The 19,913-nt window shown below is 33.0% G+C and overlaps 1 protein-coding gene across 11 annotated transcripts in view; it reads right to left on the reverse strand.

Annotated features, from left to right (window-relative positions):
- The window catches only part of ECT2 (epithelial cell transforming 2), a 104,999-nt gene that overhangs the window by 7,064 nt on the left and 78,022 nt on the right, over positions 1–19,913 (reverse strand). For all 11 annotated transcript variants that reach the window (XM_070509431.1, XM_070509432.1, XM_070509436.1 and 8 more), the window contains 7 exons: positions 19,617–19,727; positions 18,353–18,449; positions 16,652–16,733; positions 11,293–11,371; positions 11,006–11,125; positions 7,994–8,132; positions 6,324–6,478 (listed from right to left, as the gene is read on the reverse strand). In XM_070509431.1, the coding sequence (XP_070365532.1) occupies positions 6,324–6,478; positions 7,994–8,132; positions 11,006–11,125; positions 11,293–11,371; positions 16,652–16,733; positions 18,353–18,449; positions 19,617–19,727 (783 nt within the window). The remainder of the gene's footprint in view (positions 1–6,323; positions 6,479–7,993; positions 8,133–11,005; positions 11,126–11,292; positions 11,372–16,651; positions 16,734–18,352; positions 18,450–19,616; positions 19,728–19,913) is intronic.

Consider the following 19,913-nt stretch of genomic DNA (forward strand, 5'->3'; position numbering starts at 1 on the left):
TGATAAGAATCTCTTCTGATTTTACTAGAGTTAAGTTTATCATTCTAGTATTTTTGAACACTCAAAGAGCTTCCACTTTCTTGTTGTTAGGAAATAAACTATTACAATAGCATTAAAAAGTATAAAGTAATACCTAGGAATAAACTTAACCAAGGAGATGAAAAGTTTATCCACTGTAAACTACAAAATGTTGTTGCTGAAAGAACTTAAACAAGACACAGATGAATGGAAAAACATCCTATGTTCATGAAATGGAAGATTTAATATTGTTAAAATGTCAATAACCCAAAGCAATCTACAGATTCAATGAAATCCCTAGCAAAATCTCGATGATTTTTTTTTCCAGAAAAAGAAAAATTCATTCTAAAATTCATGTGGAATCTCAAGGGACCACAAAAGGCCAAAAAGCTTGAAAAAGAAGAACAAAGTTGGAAGTCTCAAATTTCCTTGTTTCAAACTTACTAGAAAGCTACTGTAATCAAAACAATATGGTACTGGCATAAAGGAATAGAATAGAATGGAATGGAGTAGAACAGAAAGCCCCAAAATAAACCCTCAGATAATATGGTCAAATGATTTGACAAGGGCGTCAAGACTATTTAACAGGAAAAGGATAGTCTTTTCAACAAACAGGGTGGAAAAACTAGACAGTCACAAGCAAAAGAATGAACTTCGACCTTTCCTTACGCTATATACAAAAAAACCAACTCAAAATGGATCAAAGATCTAAACATAAGAGCTAAAACTATAAAACTCTTAGAACAAAATATAGTGCAAAAGCTTCAAGACTTTGGATTTAGCAGTGATTTCTTGGATATGACATCAAAGGCAGAGGCAACAAAAGAAACACAGACAAATTAGACTTCATGAAAAGTTAAAAAATTTTGTCCAAAAGACATTATCAAAAGAGTAAGAAGGCAATCCACAGAATGGGAGAAAACGCTTGCAAATCATCTATCTGATAAGGGATTAATATGCAGAATATATAGAGAATTCCTAAAACTCACCAACAACAAAAATAAACAACCAGATTCAAGTTCAGCATTCACCACCTAAATTTTCTTGAGTTTTTCAAATTTAACTCTTAAATCTATCTATAACTAATGGGAATATAAGGTTAGGATACACACCTAATTTTCTCTAAGCACTTAACCAACTATCTTAGCACCATGTGTTAACAATCTTATTAAATTATTATAATTCTATATTTGTCATACAATAAAGTCTTATTTCAAGGCCGGTTACCCTTTTTGATCTACCTATAAATTTTTGAATCAGTGCACTATTCTGATCATTGTAACTTTAAAAATACAATTTAATAGTTCATAAAGGAAGTACTGTTTTCTAAATTTTTTACTGTTGCTTTTTGTTCAAAAGACCATCTTTAGAATAATTCTGTCAAACTCCAGAAATTTCCTATAGGACTTTATAGGAACTGTAATGAATTTACATCTTCATGGCTAGTCAGCATTCTCATACAGGAACATCATAAGTCTCTCCATAAAGTATTGCAGTTTTCTTAAAATAGGTTTCACTTGTTCCTTCTAAGGCTATTGCTAAATTTATACTAAAATTTCCTAAATGTATATCAAATTTTACTTGAAAAGGGGGTCTTCTCTTCCTGCACTTTCTAGTTGGTTACTGCTAGCATAGAGGAAAAATAGTGATATGCATGTACTTACATTTTATTTAGTTACTCAACTAAACTCTGTTATAAATAAGTTCTAAAGAGTTTTCAATTGGTTCTTGCCAATTATAGGGACAATCGCTTGCAAAATAGCTCTGAATAGTTAACATCTCTTGCCAATCCATGAGGAACAAAGCAGTCAGGACTGTGACTCAAGCTCCGCCTGTCCCTGAGTGTCCCTGCATTCCCATCACATTCACCTGCAAGCTTTTGCCTTAAGATTCCCTATACCTCACAGAGGAGGGATCCCATTTCCCACATGGCTGTACATACGGCACCATAAACTACACACAGCTGTAGCTTTAGTTTTATGAACTTAATTTTGTTTTTATTTCATTCTATTTTTAATTTTAATTTCATTTGATTTCATTTCAATTTCATCCAATCAGCAAATATATATTAAAAATCTATTATTTGATAGAAGTTTTTTTATATTCCTAGACATAGAGGAAAATTCAAAAAAAGGATGTTTTGATGCTGAAATATGTTCTCCTTCTTTGTTTTGTTTTTAAACTACAAAGTAAGTTATCAATGCTCATTCTGAATTGGTCAACTTACATTTTTTATAAACTGAAAACTGAGAAACAACAGAATTAGGTGGAAAACAATTAGAAACAATAAAAGAATTAATTTAATAAAAGAGATGGGTTACAAAATTAACATACTTATATCAAAAATTCACCTATATACAAAACTAGAGAACAACTTAAGCAGCAAAAACATCTCATTTATAATATTATAAAGAGAAAATTACCTAGGAATAAATCTAACAAGAAATGTACACGTCTACACTTATATTTCCAGAAAGATACCTATGAAAGCATCAAAAGTTGCACCGCTGATAAAAAGACTAGTGGGACAAGTACATATATTTTACTACAGTACACTTATCTATTTGATTTTTTTCTTAAGTGCAAATACTATTTTTCAATTTGAATTATAGTAAAAATTATAGCATGAATATAACTAAATACTGGTAACTTTAATTTACTCCTTGAATAAAATATATGATTTCAAAATGTATTAATGTATATATAATGAAACTAAATTCCAAGTGTGTTTCATTTTGATGAAATGCTCTTTTTATAATGAAGGCACCCGAAATTTAAACCCCTAAGCAGCTGTTAATAAAGAAGAGATTCGCAGTCTTTCCTATTGCTATCTTAACTACTACTAAGCATATAATAACCACCTATGAACTGAAAAGGGAGCAGATGGCTTCATGTTTTCTCTCAATGGACAAATAAATTGCTTCTGATTCAGTGCGGGCGGGGGGTGGGCAGTAGATATGAGGTCTTTTACGTTTCTAGAAGGCTCTGGGTTCAGAATGACAGAGAGTAAACACCTTGCTCACTAGTTGCTGAGAAGACAACGTAGCTGTTTGCTAAGACGTAAAAATGAAGTACTTTCTTTAGTTCTCTCTGCTTAGAGGAAGATAAATAGGGCAAATCACAGGCAAAGTGCAAAAGAGGGAAAATGTATCTTCCGTATTCCTAGGCTTTTTTCTATTACTCTTTTTTTCTCATTAATAATTACCATTAAAATGGTAACTATTCAAAAAAAATCCTACTGCTTTCTAATCTATTCCTCTAAATTTCTAAAATAAAAATGAAATTTATACTGGAACCGAAACTCATTTTCAATAACAAACTAAAACAATTTTTACAACATTTTATGACTTATTCAATGTATCTCGAGCATTAAAGCAGCTTGGGAGCAGAAGGAGTTCTTCAGTGGGCCTCCAATTCACATGCACCTGAGAGCAGTTCTAAAGACAGATCGGCCGAGTTTAAGATTAGAAAGCAGTAACCAAGTTCTCCCATTGAGATATAATATTAATTTCAAGGGAAACAGCTACAGATTTCAGAGGTCTACTCATGGGTGCTAATTCACAGAAAATTTTCTAGCATTTCTGACATCTTAAGCCAATGAACCCATCCACATGTGAGTTATCAGACTCTCCTTTCCCTAAGTTCTCCTCTCCCACCAGTCCTCAAACTCACACACACAAAAGAAAAATTGTCTAGTGTCATGTGTCCCCTCCCTTAGCCTCTGCCTCTGCCTTAGTGATTTCCTCAAATTCTGTAATTAGGTTTACAGCTTAGAGCTTCTGATTTGGTCAAATTAAAGTAGTACCAGTAACAGACATTTATATTAGCAACTTACTATGTATGGCTGATAACCAGAAGAATAATTATAATTTTAACTACATATCGTATTAAATCCATTATAAATATTGGTTCAGAAGCACAAACTCTTCTGATATATGTTCTATCTTCAGCCTATTTCTCACATAGTTAGAAATTCTAGTTACAAATTTAAAAGCTGAGAATAAATATTACTACTCATAAATAGCCAGTGGTGATTTGACCAAGATGTAGGACAAGTTTGATTTTTAAAAGAAATAAAAAGAACTAGTGGTAAAAGTAGTGAACTGTAGCATAGAGTATTTAACTATCAAGTTACTTCTTCTAAACTATTCAAAGTTGGGGGAGGGGAGTAGTAATATTGCTTAAATTCATTTGTTAATAAAATTATACTTTTCATATTAGAGGTTAGAAATCTGAAATGGCTTCAGCAAAGCTACCACCTGACTTCAGGCAATATATGAACCTTAAGAGTATGGATCATGCAATTAAAGGTTACATGTTGGCAAGAGACCAAAAATACATACCTACGTATTGTGACAGATAAAATTTTCAACAGATAAAAATTTTAATCTAAATCCTGAAATAACAGAATTTGGGATACATCCATGGAGAGAAAAACTACCAAGAGGGTTTAACCAAGAACAAAGATACCTTGATTCTAATGTTAGCTTTAAGCTCTTCTTGATCTTAGTTTCACATGTAAAATAATGAGATTAGATTAAGTTTCTTTCAGCCTGAAAATCTTAATTTTTAAGGCATTTACAAATGGGTGTGACAAACAAAATAGTACAGAATAAAACAGTTCTACTTATTTTACTCTTAAGTAAGCTCCAATTATTTAGGGCACCAAAAAATATATGATAGGGAGGACAAAAACTACTGTCAAAGAATCAGATTTTTTTAATATCTTTTACATCCTTTGAGTATATATATTCTTAGAAATACTTTCTCTTCAACATGGCAAATGTTCTCAAATGATAAGACACTGACTCAGGGCTTTTTAAAAATTTACTATGTATAGTATTTTAAATGTGGGAAAGAGCTTGACTGAAGTCACTGAATATCTGAATTTACAAACATATTTTTTAGTAACAAAATTTCACAACTTGAAAGAATTTTGTGGTTTAAGACAGTAAATCAGCACATAGTTAAGTGTTTGCTGCCATCTTGTGGCTGATTTAACTCTGTGAAATTTTTTCATTAGCTGTTTAGATTTCAGTTCTAAGATTATTAGCCATCTCCTGGCTAGTAATTCAATAGATTGCATTTTAAGAAAATTTTTCCATTAACTGTTTATGCTTCCATATTATCATTATAAATTTGGAAAGGATTGCATAAGCCATCTAGTCTGACATGATAAATGTAGAAGTAATTTCTACAATAGGCAATCACTGTACCGTAAGGATCTATTTTATATACAGATACCTAGAATTATGAAAATAATTCTTCCTTATAATGAGCGTTTTTGTAAGCTTTATAACAAAAGCTATCTTCATCATTTTTTAGCCAGTATTCTGTTGTATGCAGTAGCACTGTATTACCCTGTATGAACATTTTCAGATCAAACCAACCTTTATTTATAACATATTCTTGTCCCATATAAATTTCAAAAAACACAAACAAATCAAAAAGTCTGTTAATTGTTCTAAACACTGAGGTAGGGACCTTTAATCAAGTATTGTCTATTTAATAAACAATAATAATTATACCTCAATGTCTTTCAAAGTCAGGCTTAATTATAACAAAATAAATGTTTATTCCCACAGGAATGTCCAAGACAATCTCAGTTACAGTACTACCATACTGAAAAGAGTCATCTATCAATACATTCTCCTCTGTGTCATTTGTGCAAAGATGAAGGGGTCTGTATCTGTCCATCACATGTCTCTCCCATACACGATGAAGAAAACAAATTATCTTCTAAGGGACCTAGATTTCATCCAAGATCTACACAGGCTACATAGTTTCTGGTGAGTCACTTAACTTCACTAATTTATTTTCTCATATATCTTCACGTTAATCTGTATATGATAAAGATAATTATATACTCACAATGGCATTTGATTTTAAGGGGTTGGACTGAGAAAAGTGGGTTGGCAACTTGCCTGAGAGGAAAAGCAACTAGCGACAACTCACGTAGTGCTTTCAAGAAGTTTAAAAAACAACAAAACAAAACACCCTCTATTTTACAAATAGCCAGGTCAAAGAACACCAATGAAAATCACAGGATACATTACAAGCCCCAGAAGCCCCACTAAATCAGAGCCATAGGCTATGAGGGCCTGTCTGCAAGCTAGGGACTCAACGAAATGTTTCATGCATCTAATACTTTTAAAAATCTTTTCCAAATAACTTATTAAACCAGGTGTCCTCAATACCCACAAAACTAAAACTGTCTCACATTCATAATTAACAAGGTATTAGAAAGGGACAGGTTTATTGCTATGGAGTTTAAATTTCACTATAGTAGTGGTTTAAGAACTTACAGCATCTGCTTTACAAATGGTGTTGGCTACATGTCGACATAGCATCTTTAGCCAGTTTTCTTTTGGAAGTTCCTCTGATGTCATCTGGAAACTGAGTAGCACATTTGCCTGCTCTGTTGGTGGCCTTACAAGCAAGGCAAAAGCATTATGGCAATCTAGGATTCCAGAATAATCATAAACATTAAATGTTACTCTTTCGAAAATAATAGATTCATTCAAGTTTAGTTCCCTCTGAGCAACAAAATTCCAATGAAATTATCTCTTCCCCATCCTTCAGTCCACTCTTTTTAACTGAACAAAGAATATCACCATATTACGCTGAAATACTGGAAAGAATTAAAATAGTAAGTACCATGTGAGAAACCAAGAATGATAATTTGACATTAAGTAAGCAGTATTTTCCACATTTAATATTTTCTATGACGTTGTTTTTAAAATTAGATTATATCATTTCTTAGAATTCTAGAAGGTTTGAAGCCCCGCACCCCCACCCCAGTACATAGTTGTATATTCTGGCTGCGGTCCTTCTGGTTGTGCTATGTGGGACACCACCTCAGCATGGCCTGATGAGCGGTGCCATGTCTGTGTCCAGGATCCGGACTGGCGAAACCCTGGGCTGCCAAAGCAAAGCATGGAAACTTAACCACTGGGCCACGGGGCCGGCCCCTAGAATTTAAGTTTTATAAGAATAATTCAATAGCTCAACCTACTGAAATCAAGTTCAAACAAATAAAATGTCCAAATATCAAAACAGTTAAAAAAATGTTTTGTGATGAAGATGCTAAAATGGAACCTATTTTAAACAATGAAGTCTTCCATAATTAAAATCCAAAAATATGCAGATGATTTAAATAAATGCACTATGTAACCCTTAAACGAATCTAGAATTTGACAACCAAGTAAGGATAGCAACATAGCTGCTGTTCAAGTTTTTTTTAACGTTTCTATTAACTCAAAGCCTTACATCATTAAAGGATGGGATCAGTAATGGAACCAGCTTACACTGTAAAAACATATGTCCAACATCCAAAATATGCCCATGCACATACATCACTAGCTGCCAACTAAACAGATGACACTGTGTTTAGTAGGTACAAAGTTTTAGCAAATTCAGGCCTTCAGAGAACCCTCCCTAACACTAGCAAAGTTGAGAGTACAAGCTTTCCTTAATACACATTTGACCTGTGTCAAGTCTACCATAGTCACTTTGGATATATCTATTCATGCACATCCTTTCCTGCTCATATCCTAAACATAACCCTAATAATGCCGCCATCGGCAACAGGGAAGGTGTAAGATGCGGAGCACAGGTAACAGACTGGTGATTTCTTCTGGGTTCTGAAGGAATAAAAGTAAGTTTTGGTGTGGGAATAGACTAAGCTAAGGCACTGTTTTGTCATGTAACCATTGAAGGGAGGAAGATATTCCTTAAGGGATGAAGATATCCCACAGGTTGAAATAGCACTTTCATTGGAAAAAAATCAAAAGTAAAGTCAGTTCCTAGAGATGGAGTTGAGACATAAGTGTAACAACAATTATTCTACCAGAACTAACCAACTATATTTAAAGATAATTTACCAGTTAAAAATTAAATAAATAAGCGAGTGAATCAAACCTACAATGAATATAAACTATTTCTATTTAGCCAATAGTTTATCCAATGAGCATACCTTCTGTTTCTCTTATGTCCAGCACCTTCTTAATTTGAGAAAGAGGCATTAGATGAATGTGCTTCAGAGAAGCTGGGGGACGGGTATGGCCATGAGGACTCCTAAAAGTGCCAATAACCTTGTGCCGTTTTCTTGCTATCTGATTGTAGGGAAAACAAAGTCACTGTCAGTAATATGAATAAAAACAATTAAAGACCAAATACTTAAAAATAAAATGGCACTAATCACGTAAATCTGTATGTAGCTCATTTGACTATTAGTCATTCCAGAATTATATGTGATAAGAAGGAGAGTTACTATGTGACAAATTCATCCATGTAATCGTAAAGCAGAAATTATGTAGCTCTTCTCACGTTTATATGACAAGAGCTCAAAAATCAGGAAAATAGGCTAAGGGACAGGGTCTCTGCAAAAGGTCCCAGAGGTGTGAAAGAACTTCGAAGCACTGTGAGAAGTAACAGCATCGAAGGATAGAGGAATCTTGAGTTCAGGAAGGGGAATAGTTGCCCTGGGATCTCTCTCTTGGATTTAAAAGATAATTGATACCAGTTTAAGAGCAGAGTTCACAATTATTTCTGATCCTGTCCAAGACACTAAGGTTAAATAGTAAATCATGCAGAAATGGTTCTGCTCTCATATTTACACACTACTGAAAAAGAGAAAGGTTAAAGAGGTAACTAACCAATACACTAAACAAAAAATACAAGTTATAAACTCAAGGTGCTGTGTTAAGATATAACTTTTTCTAAACTGGGAACTCATGCAAAAGAAAGAGATAGGTGAAGTAACACTGGAAAAGGGAGGAGCAAAATCAGAAAAGACCTTGTGATTCAGGATGTACTTCAGTTCTGTGAATTTTATAAGGTCTTTAAATTTATTGTTTTCATTTCCATGAAAGCCTAGTATATTATTTTGCCTTTTCAAAAGAAAATCTCTTAAGGTTAAAATCATCAACTGAAAGACATTAACACAAAATGATTTAGATTAAGTTACTTAATGAATTGAGATTGGTCATGATCGTGAATATGACAAACTATAGCTGAAAATTGTACTACCTTGTATTGGCTAATTAGAAAAGATCAAAAAGCAGTATCATAATCACAGGCAAGCAGAAATAGGACAGAGATCTATGTTACATATCAAATATTAAAAGTTCATTGACATTAATATAGTGAAAATAAGCAATAAAAGCTCTTTCTTTAAAGAATTATTTCCACTGTAATATTTGAATGTACTTGTGATGACACCAATGCTAGTACATCAAGGTAAAAAATTCAAAACACAGACGAAAATATATCCTTAAATCCTAAATTAGTTTATCTTCAGTAAACATCATATTTAATGGAAAGCAACATAGATTTTCTTCATTTTAAATGTTTCCAACTTTTCTATACTCTTCATTCCAAATTTGCTAAGAATTGTGTGTGTGTGAGGTTTTTATTTAAACAAACAAGCTAAAGAATAAGAGTTTAGGATTATAAATCTTGAAGTTCAAGTTTAACGTTAGAAACAGAGCTGTTTCAGTTAATGTGACTCTGAGGCAGGGAGGCTGAGAGTAGAACAGAAAGTCACAGGTAAACGAAGTGAGGGGCCAGGGAATCACATAATGGATCTAGAAGTCACAGGGAATGACCAGTTGCAGGAATTAAAGTGGAAGGGAGGTCAATGAGCCAGTTACAAAAGACTTCACGTAATTTGAAGGGGATGTAAGATCAAAAATTTCAAGGAAACCACAACTCTCTCAGGATTAAGGGGGTAAAAACCAGAATGGATTAGCCTATTAGATGAATGGAGCCAGTTGACCTAAGGACTTCAACAGGAAAAACCTTAAAAAGCATTAGTAGAAGCAAACAAATAGAAGTACTGAGCAACTATATATAGTAAAATCCCAAGACAATGCAAATTCAGATAAAATACGACTGAATATTGACTGCACCTACCCCTTTTCTCAAAAGCAGAGTAGGCTAAATTTCTAATTATAGAAGAGACAAGTGAGTCCAGAATTATCTGCTTCATGATTTTTTATGACTTTCTCAGTTTAGGGTACAGTATTTTTCACTGTCTTTATTTTTGTGTTTTGTGACATTAGCAACCAAATGAAAATATCATTTTTCACTAACCTCACAACAACCTCTGCATTTAACACAAGAGAATTTTGGGTGAGATTTTATTGTACCTGTAACTGTGCATGGCTTGTTCTCTAAGACTCTCTTGTATTTTATACTTTAGATAATAATGTGCATGATATAAGAGGGCAGCACTAGAAGAGAAGTGAAGTAAAAAAGGTTAAAAGGAAGCAAAGACTTTAAAGAAAAAGCAAACCCATCAAATCACTTTAATGAAAGCAAGAGAAAGTTACCCAGTAACAGAAATGTCAAATTAGTCTTCTGGTTAATGCCTGTTTTATCAAAATGTTTTATCTTCTGAGATGAAGGAAAATAGACTCCCTTTATATCCCCCATTGGACTGTTTAGTTGTTTAAAAATATACTATTAAAATAAGGAAAGAAGAGTTGAAAAAGCACACAAACATAATTAAATTTGCCTGTAGGGTTAATATGGGGGAAAAAATTTAACTTAGATGAGAATTTTAGAATTAGAATCATTGCACCCCATCTGATATACTGGCCACTCAATCACTCTAAAACCTACTGACTTAAGGAAGAATCAGGGGATCATAATTCATAACATTAAATAATCAAGTTATCTCCCTCTTCAACAAAATACTGACTTCTTTTTCGTTAAAAAAACTACTTAAATTTCTAAAAGAAGAATTATTTTGTAAATCTTGAATAAATATACATAGAAATACAAAGTTTCTACAATTCTTGACCTAAGCATTTATTTGCCTGGAAATAAACTAAATTTTCATTTGGATTTGGATTTGCAACCAGGGCAATTTATCATACTTCTTAGTACTAGGCCTTCTCCTAAAAGCATTCTATCAACATTATTAAACCAACAATTAGTCATACAAATCAGTGGTGTTATACTATATTAAGTACAACTTTACCTCCAGGCAGTCATTGAAGAGGAAGAGAGTTACTTGTTCTCCTCTGTCACAGGGGTGCTCACCTAGAGAAATGGTTTCAACTCGCTGGACTAAGCTTCGGTGAGACGATAAAAGATTAGCCTATAGCAATTGAAAATATTAATAGAAGAGATCACTTGGTAGCAAGCAATTTTTTAAAAGTGATAATTTTTTTAATAAGTTGTCCCAAGATTCTGTTCATATTAAAACTGTAGAATCTAAACAAGGAAGAGAAAATAAACTGACAATCATCAAAAATGACCACTTACTGGGCATCCATCTACTTCATAAACAACATCAAAGATTTGCTTTTGAGCTTCAGTTTTTCTCTTATCTTCATTAATATGCCTGAAAAATTAATAAAGTTATCTTTAAAAAACAACAGAATATGAAAACTGCATACAAATACATCTCCTGTCACTATGACGTTCTTCCATGTGAGTCTATTTTAATTTTGATAGGTGAATCAGTTGAAATAGTCCCCTAGAAGTATCCCACGACATTAGAAAAAAATTCCATAGATCCTTCAGAAAAGTATGTGTAACTATACTCCTTACTACATTCTTTTTTTCAAATCATTATACACTTCCTAAAATACATTAAACCAGTACAAACTTCAAGGGAACAGAAGTTCTAACTATAAGTTCAGTTAAGGTTTTATGCAAGTCAGTTGCTAATCATTTCACTGAAACAAAAACTAAGGCTACTGCTTCCAGATAGGGTGGAATAAGAACGAAAGGATATACCCTTCTGCCAGAAACAATTAAAAAATTATCAAAATATAAAAGAAACAAGGGTTCTCAAGACACTGAAAGTCAATTCCTATGAGACAGGAAACAAGGCAAGCCAACTATAGTCGATTATACTGTCTATAGGAGACACACTTTGGATTCAAAGACATAAATAGGCTGAAAGTAAAATGATGGTACTACTCCACCCAAGAACAGCAAAACTCACATTCTTCTCAAGTCTACGTGGAACATTCTCCAGATTAGGCCATAACATGCCTTAGAAAGTTTGATTGAAAGACTGAAATAATACAAAGTATATTCTCCAACCACAATGCAGTGAAATTAAAATTAATAACAAAAGGAAACTTCTGGAAATTCACAAATAAGTGGGAATTAAACAAAACACTTCTAAATAACCAACAGGTCAAGAAGAAATCACAAGGGAAATTAGAAAATACTTTGAGAACAGTAATTTCAAATCAATAACCTAACCTTCCACTTTAAAACTCTGGGGGAAAAAAGAGCAAACTAAATCTAAAGCAAGCAGAAAAAAGAAAATCAAAAAGATTGGAGTAGAAATTAATGAAATAGTGAATACAAAAATAAAAAAAATCAATAAAACTAAAAGTTGGTTCTTTGAAAAGAACAACAAATTGACAAACTTTAGTTAGGCTGACCAAGAAAAAAAAGAAAAGGACTCTAATTACTAAAATCAGGAATAAAATATGAGACATCACTACCTTACAGATATAAAAAGGATTATAAGAAAACACTATGAACAACTGTATGCCAACAAATTAGATAGCTTAGATGTAATGGACAAACTCCTAGAAAGACACAAACCATAGAAACTAACTCAAGAAGAAACAAAATCTGAATAGATCTATAACAAGTTCAATTAGTAATTTTAAAACTTCTTACAATAAAAAGCCCAGGCCCAAATGGCTTCACTGAGTAATTCTACCAAACACTTGATGAATTAATAAGAATTCTTCATAAATTCTTCCAGAAAAATAGAAGAGGAAGAAACACTTCCCAACTTCTCCTGTGAAACCAGTATTAGCCTGAGACCAACACCAAAGACATCACAAGAAAACTATAGACCAACATCCCTTATGAATGAATATAAACACCAAAATCCTCAACAAAATGCTAGCAAACCAAATCCAGCAACACATGAAAAGAATTATACACCATGACCAAGTGAGATTTTATCAGAGGAACACAAGTTGGAGTTAACATGTAATTATCAGTATAATACGCCATATCAACAGAATAAAGGACAAAAACCACACGACCACCTCAGCAGATGCTGAAAAACTGTTTGACAAAATCCAATGTCCTTTCGTGACAGAAACATTCAACAAACTGGAATAAATGAGGACTTCCTCAACCTAACAAAGAGAATCTACAGAAGTCCCACAGCTACCATCATACTTACTAGTGAAAGACTGAATGCTTTTCCTCTAAAATCAACAAGACAAGGGACAAGATGTTTGTTCTCCCCACTTCTGTTTAACATTGTTCTGGAGTTGCTGGCCAGGGCAATTAGGCAAGAAAATTAAACAAAAGGCATCCAGATTGGGAAAGAAGAAGTAAAACTACGTCTATTTGCAGATTACATAATCTTGTTTATAGAAAATTCTAAGGAATCCACTAAAAAGATAATAAAACTAAAAGAAGTTCAGCAAGGCTGCAAAGCACAAGATCAATATACAATACACTAGGTGAACAATACAAAAATGAAATTAAGAAAACAATTCCATTTACTACAGCATCAAAAAGAATAAAATAGGAATAAGTTTAACAAAAGAAGTGCAAAACTTATATTCTGAAAACTACAAAACGGAGTTCAAAGAAATTAAAGAACGAAATGGAAATAAATGTTCACAGATCAGAAACTCAATATTGTTAAGATGAAAATACTCCCCAAATTGAAATATAGATCCAACAAAATCTCTATTAAATTTCCCACTGTTCTCCTCCCCCAAAACTGACAAGCTGATTCTAAAAGCTACATACAAATTCAAGAGACCCGGAATAGTCAAAACAATCTTGAAAATAAAGAACAAAGTCAGAGGACTCACAATTCCCAATTTAAAACTTAATATACAAAGCACAGTAATCAAGACTGTGTAGTACTAGCATAATCATAGACACAGAGATCAATGAGATAGAATTGATAGTCCAGAAATAAACCCTCACATTTATGGTCAACTGATTTTTCAATAAAGGTGCAAAAGCTTCAGTGGAAAAAGAATGGTCTTTTGAACACACAGTGTTGGAACAGATTTCCATATTAAAAAAAATATATCAACCACACCTCACCCTTTATACAAAAATTAACTCAAAATGGATCACAGACCTAAATGATTTTTACCTAATGACTAAAGTTATAAAGCTTCTTGAAGAAAACAGGAGAAAATCTTTGTGACCTTGGGCTAGACCAAGATTTCTTAGATAAAATCATAAAAGTATCATTCATAAAAAAAATTGATAAACTGAATTACATAAAAATCTAAAACTCCTGTTTTTTGAAAGAAACTGTTAAAAGAAAAAACACAACACAGACTATGTGAAAATATCTGCAAATCACATATCTGACAAGTCTTTTAACCAGAATATATAAAGAATTCTCAAAACTACAAAGAAAATAACCCAAATTAAAAAAAGTAGACAAAAGATTTGAACATACAATCACCAAAGAAAATGGATAGTAAACAAGCACAAGGAAAAATGCTCAATATCATCTGTCATAAGGGAAAATGCAAGTCAAAACTACGAGATTTCACTACACATCTATTAAAATTTCACAAATTAAAATGACTGACCATAGTGAGAGCTGATAAGGACAAGGAGCCACTGGTACTCACCACACACTGTTGGTGGGAATATAAAATAGTACAACTGCTTTGGAAACAGTTTGGCAGTATTTTTCAAAGTTATACACACATCTACTGTATGACCTAGCCATTCCTACTCCTACGTATTTACCCAAGAGAAATGAAAGCATATGACCATACTAAGACTTGTTCACAAATGTTCATAGCAGCTTTATTTGTAATAGCTAGAAACTAGAAACAATCAAAATGTCCACCAACACACAAATGGATAAATTGTGGTATATCCATATAATGGAAAACAATAAAAGGGAATGAACTATTGATACAAGCAACAATAAGGACTAATCTCAAAATAATTATGCTGAGTAAAAAAAGTCTGACCAAAGATAGTATACTGTCTGATTCCATTTAGATAAAATCCCAGAAAATGCAAATTATAGAGATGAAAAGAAGAGCAACTGTTGCCTTGGGATGGGCAGGTGGGACAGGGAGAGGCAAGAAAAGGGACTACCAAAGGGGATGAGTAAACTTTCGGAGTTGACAGAAATGCTCACGGAAATGTTCCTTATCTTGATGGTGGTGATGGTTTCACGGGAGTACATGCATGCCAAAATTAAACTACATTTTACACATGTATAGTTAATTTAAAAAATAAATATTTAAACTACTACAGCATATATCTATGGCAAATTAATGTTTATAAGTTAAGTCATGTGTAACTAATATCATTAGAATCCAATTTTAGGTTTTTATGGTTTGCTTAAATGGCAAGAACTAGTTAGTTGGTGGTCATTATTTCCTTTACCTGAGGTATTATGGTTGTTTCAATCAACCACAAGCCTTCAATCCATAGGCTAAACATTCAAGAATCTCAAGAATTCAGATGTGGTCAAATTCTATAAGGTTTATAAATCAGCATCACAATTCAACATTAACAAATAGCATAAACTACCATCAAAATAATATCAGCAGAGTTTCTACACACTAAACAGGTAAACTGGGCAGGTAATAACCTCTTAGCTTTTCTCTTTTGTGAAGATATGCTAACACTGACTGCCTACTTCATAGAATTTGCTGAAAGAATCAAGGTAGTATGTGTGTCAGAATATGTTAAACTATCAAGTGTTGAAAAATAACTATTACCCTGGCTTGAAAACAAATCAAAAGCACGAAGTTTGGCTGATGAACATATAAAATATGAACATAAGCAAAAAACAAAAACTGCATAACCCTTTCAGAAGCAACAAAAGCTAGTATTCCCTAATTTGAGCATTATTCTACTGCCGAACCCTCTAGAGCTAGGAAACCTTCTCCCTAAGAGCTCTTTCGCAAGTATGTTAAGAAACTATTTCACATAGAAGCTCCCCATGGAATCTCAGAAATCACCTAATTCTATCTATTAAACACGTTGATATGTAAAGTCCAAAGAGCTGAAGTGCCCTCACCCTCCATGAGGCCAGAGTTTTCAATTCTGATCATAATAATAGGCATGAAAGATGATTTCTGATCAGAGCTGTCTTCAAATTAGACCTACAGCAAGTAACCAAAGTTAACAATCAAGCTCCCCAAGTCAATTTCATCACATTTATACTTTAAATACATCTCCAACCAACCTCATCAATTTAATTCTATAAAACTCAAGGATATGAAACAAAAAGTAAAAATACAAGTATTATAAGTCTTTTCTTTTTATTCCATCATGGTCAAATTCCTGAGTTACATTTGGGCAGTTTATATAAAGATAAAAACAAGCTATGACTGGAGGTATATGAAGAAAATGTCTATTAGTGAATTTATAACATTCAAATTTGTACACCATTGTTCCTTCCATGCATAATAGCTTAACACCTTCAGAATGTGTTCTTGATTAACCAATGTATTCTTACAATACTTCTCCCATCACTTTAATGTGTAACTACACTATTAGAGAAATAATATATATAATATTTTACAAAAATTTGTTACTGATATTTTTCTCTCCATTTAAGACTCTAATTTTTCTATTAATTCCACTCTAAATCTAAGAACAAAAAAAGTTTAAATAATGCACTTACGTCATTACTTCCTTTAGTGATCCAATAGCTTTTTCTAGAGTGCTTTTGTCAGGATTTTCTTCAGCTGTATGCTTCTTGAGATCTGTCATGATAAAATGTTTGCTCCACAATTAAAAGAAGTTCAGTGGTTTTCCATCTAAGACTTAAAAATGCTATCCATTATGATAGAAATAGGTTGATTAATTTTTAAAGATATATCTAACCCTTACTTTAAAAAATGTTTTATGCAATGTTGCTTTAAGAGCTTCCTTCTTACACCTTTAAGGTTTCTACATTTTTTTATTGACCAAATTTTCAGAATATGTAACACATCTTCTTACACCGCTATCTCAATTCCCTTCTAGTAAAGCTTGGGGACTCCTAGATTCCTCAAACTCTCTCCACAGTGCTGAATGAAAACACACAATCTTCAATTAGCTGAGAGATCATTATATGTGTTATATTTCATATTGGGGCCCATGGCTCCATCACAGAGAGCATTTGGTATCCTTAATGGCAGGTCTGTTTAGTTTACAGGTTCATGAGATGCTTACTCTTTTACTCTTCTTAACCAAGTTGTTTATGCTATGTTCCACCTAATGGTTCCCTAGCAGCATGCCCACCTAATCTTTTAAGTGGGGTGATAGGAAAAAGGCTTAGAAATCACATTCATTTTAGTCATGACAACATTTGAGGGATTTCAACAAGTACTTAATGAAACAATAATGAAGATAAGTAAATAAGCAAAAAATATACTGCTCTATAAAGTTTACCATTTGGTTGCTCATATAATCTCCTTACAATCTATAAAATGGGATAGCTTTTAAAGACTGAGAAATCATTTTATAAGGTAATAATTGTAAATTCTATTAGATAACCTTAAAGAGAACAAAAATTATCAAATTTTTTAGTTACCACTACAATTCATATGTTAACCAAAAGATTTTAAAGAAAAAATAGATTAAATAGTCAAAAAGTTAGCCTTCTCATCTGCTATACATACTATTGTAGTTAAGATTTGGGGATCAAAAAGCTTTATTACACACTTATTCCTGTTTGGCAGTTTTTTTATTATTTCTTAAATTTAAGTATGAAAACTAAACTAGAATTTTATAAAAATATTCACTACTTTAGTCAACTAAATGTAAAAGCATATACATGCCTTTCTTTTACTGCAGGCAAAATTTATTCATAAAAATTTACTTTCTGCTGTAAAATTTCCTTCCATTGATACCTGTAGTTTAAGTTCTAGAATAAATGGCTGTATGTTTCAAGAGTGCTCTGTACAATCTAAGGGGAAAAAAAGTAAGCAGAAGAATAAGTATATAGAACTTTACTAAGATTCAGAAAAGGACCAAACAATTTGAAACATGTCATCTCTCATCTTGTGATTTTGTGGATGAATTGTGTATTTACGTGGATGTAAATTGATTTTGAATTAGTGACACACCACAAAATGTAAGAAGACTTAGCGGAAGAAAAAGCATAACATGAGTCAATATAATTGATATCAGAACAAATAAAGCATTTTAGGCCAGACTGAATTTTTATAGCATCAGTGATTATTAAGATTATCCATAAAGATATACTCTATGTAAGAGATATAAACTTTAATGGTGAAATCTAAGAAAACTATGAAAATGAGAAGAATTTCACTTTTTTTAGAACAAAACAATTCCATAAAAACATCCAAAATAGTCTGAAAACAGATCAGACAAGTACCATTTAAAAGTAATGCAACACTGGGTAACCTCTGTACTGGTCTGATGAGAAGTTCGACAAGGCTCTGCCGTCCACATTCTGGTTTAGCTTGGTTTATCTGAAAGGAATTAATTTATTCAACAATAAAAAAAGGTCTTCTGCAAAGATTCACACCCTACATTTATTAGACTACACTTCATCATTAGTGCCCTAGGATAAGCACTAAGGCGGGTGGTAGGGTGGGAGTTGTTCTCTGGCATATTACTGGGGTTGAATAATCTTCCAGGCCCTGAAGTGACCTCCTGGCCAGCCCAAAGGTTAACATTTTAACGGAAAGTGAGTTCCTCTACATACGCCCAAATATTCCACCTTAAGTTTCTCTTAAGTCTACAGCATTCACAAGAAAAAAAACAGTTTTAAAATACTAACTATGCTGATACCAGTGGATAAACAAAGTAAGGCACTGGTAAGAGAAAAAATCATTAAAAGGAAAACAAAATGTCACTGGAAAAGTTTTAGGTGTTTAAGAACTAAAACATGTATAACTTTTTAAAAAAAAATAACCACATTAAGTTTTGCATGCTCTGCTTCGGTAGCCCAGGGTCAGTTCCTGGGGATGGACCTACACCACTTGTGGCAGCCATGCTGTGGCAGCGACCCACATACAAAATAGAGGAAAACTGGCACAGATGTTAGCTCAGGGAGAATCTTCCTCAAGCAAAAAGAGGAAGATTGGCAGATGTTAGCTCAGGGTGAATCTTCTTCAGCAAAAACAAACAAAAGAAACCCACATAGAACATTCTCATTCACTCAGCTGCCTTTTGGACCCTGCTACCTAGTATGTGAAATCTTCTGAAGCTAAATATCACTGCCACTCTCAGGTACAGCTAAAGTTAATAAATAACATTAAGGAGTTGTTATATGGATACATTTTGACCAAAAGTATAATTTTAATAAACTCCTTCAGAAATTATTCTTAGGTTTTAGGGGCTGGCCTGGTGGTGCAGCAGTTAAGTGTGCATGTTCCACTTCGGCGGCCCGGGATTCGCCAGTTCAGATCCCGGGTGCGAATCTGGCACTGCTTGGCAAGCCATGCTGTGGTGGGCATCCCACATATAAAGTGGAGGAAGATGGGCATGGAAGTTAGCTCAGGGCCAGTCTTCCACAGCAAAAAGAGGAGGCTTGGCAGCAGATGTTAGCTCAGGGCTAATCTTCCTCAAAAAAAAAAAAAAGAAGAAGAAAAGAAATTATTCTCAGGTTTTAATCTGAAAGAAAAGTGAATTACCTTCAGAAAAGCATGAAATCTTGGTTTCTGTTTTTCACATTTAATAATTGTTTCCTTGCTCATTTCAAAGAAGTTTACAAAGGGAGGATAGGTTTTTACCAAATCTTTTGACTAAGAAAAGAAAAAAAAAACCAAAACATTAATTTGTAATGCATGTCACCCTTAGACAATAAAACTTAAACTCAATCAATCAATACTCACAATCTGACATACTGAAAAGAAAAGTTTAAAGTAAGTTTCTTCTCAAGTTAAATACAGAAATTTATTTTATAAACTTCTCACTAATGAGTGAGTTGT

The sequence above is a fragment of the Equus asinus genome, chromosome 5, assembly GCF_041296235.1.
Source record: "Equus asinus isolate D_3611 breed Donkey chromosome 5, EquAss-T2T_v2, whole genome shotgun sequence".
Taxonomy (NCBI): domain Eukaryota; kingdom Metazoa; phylum Chordata; class Mammalia; order Perissodactyla; family Equidae; genus Equus; species Equus asinus.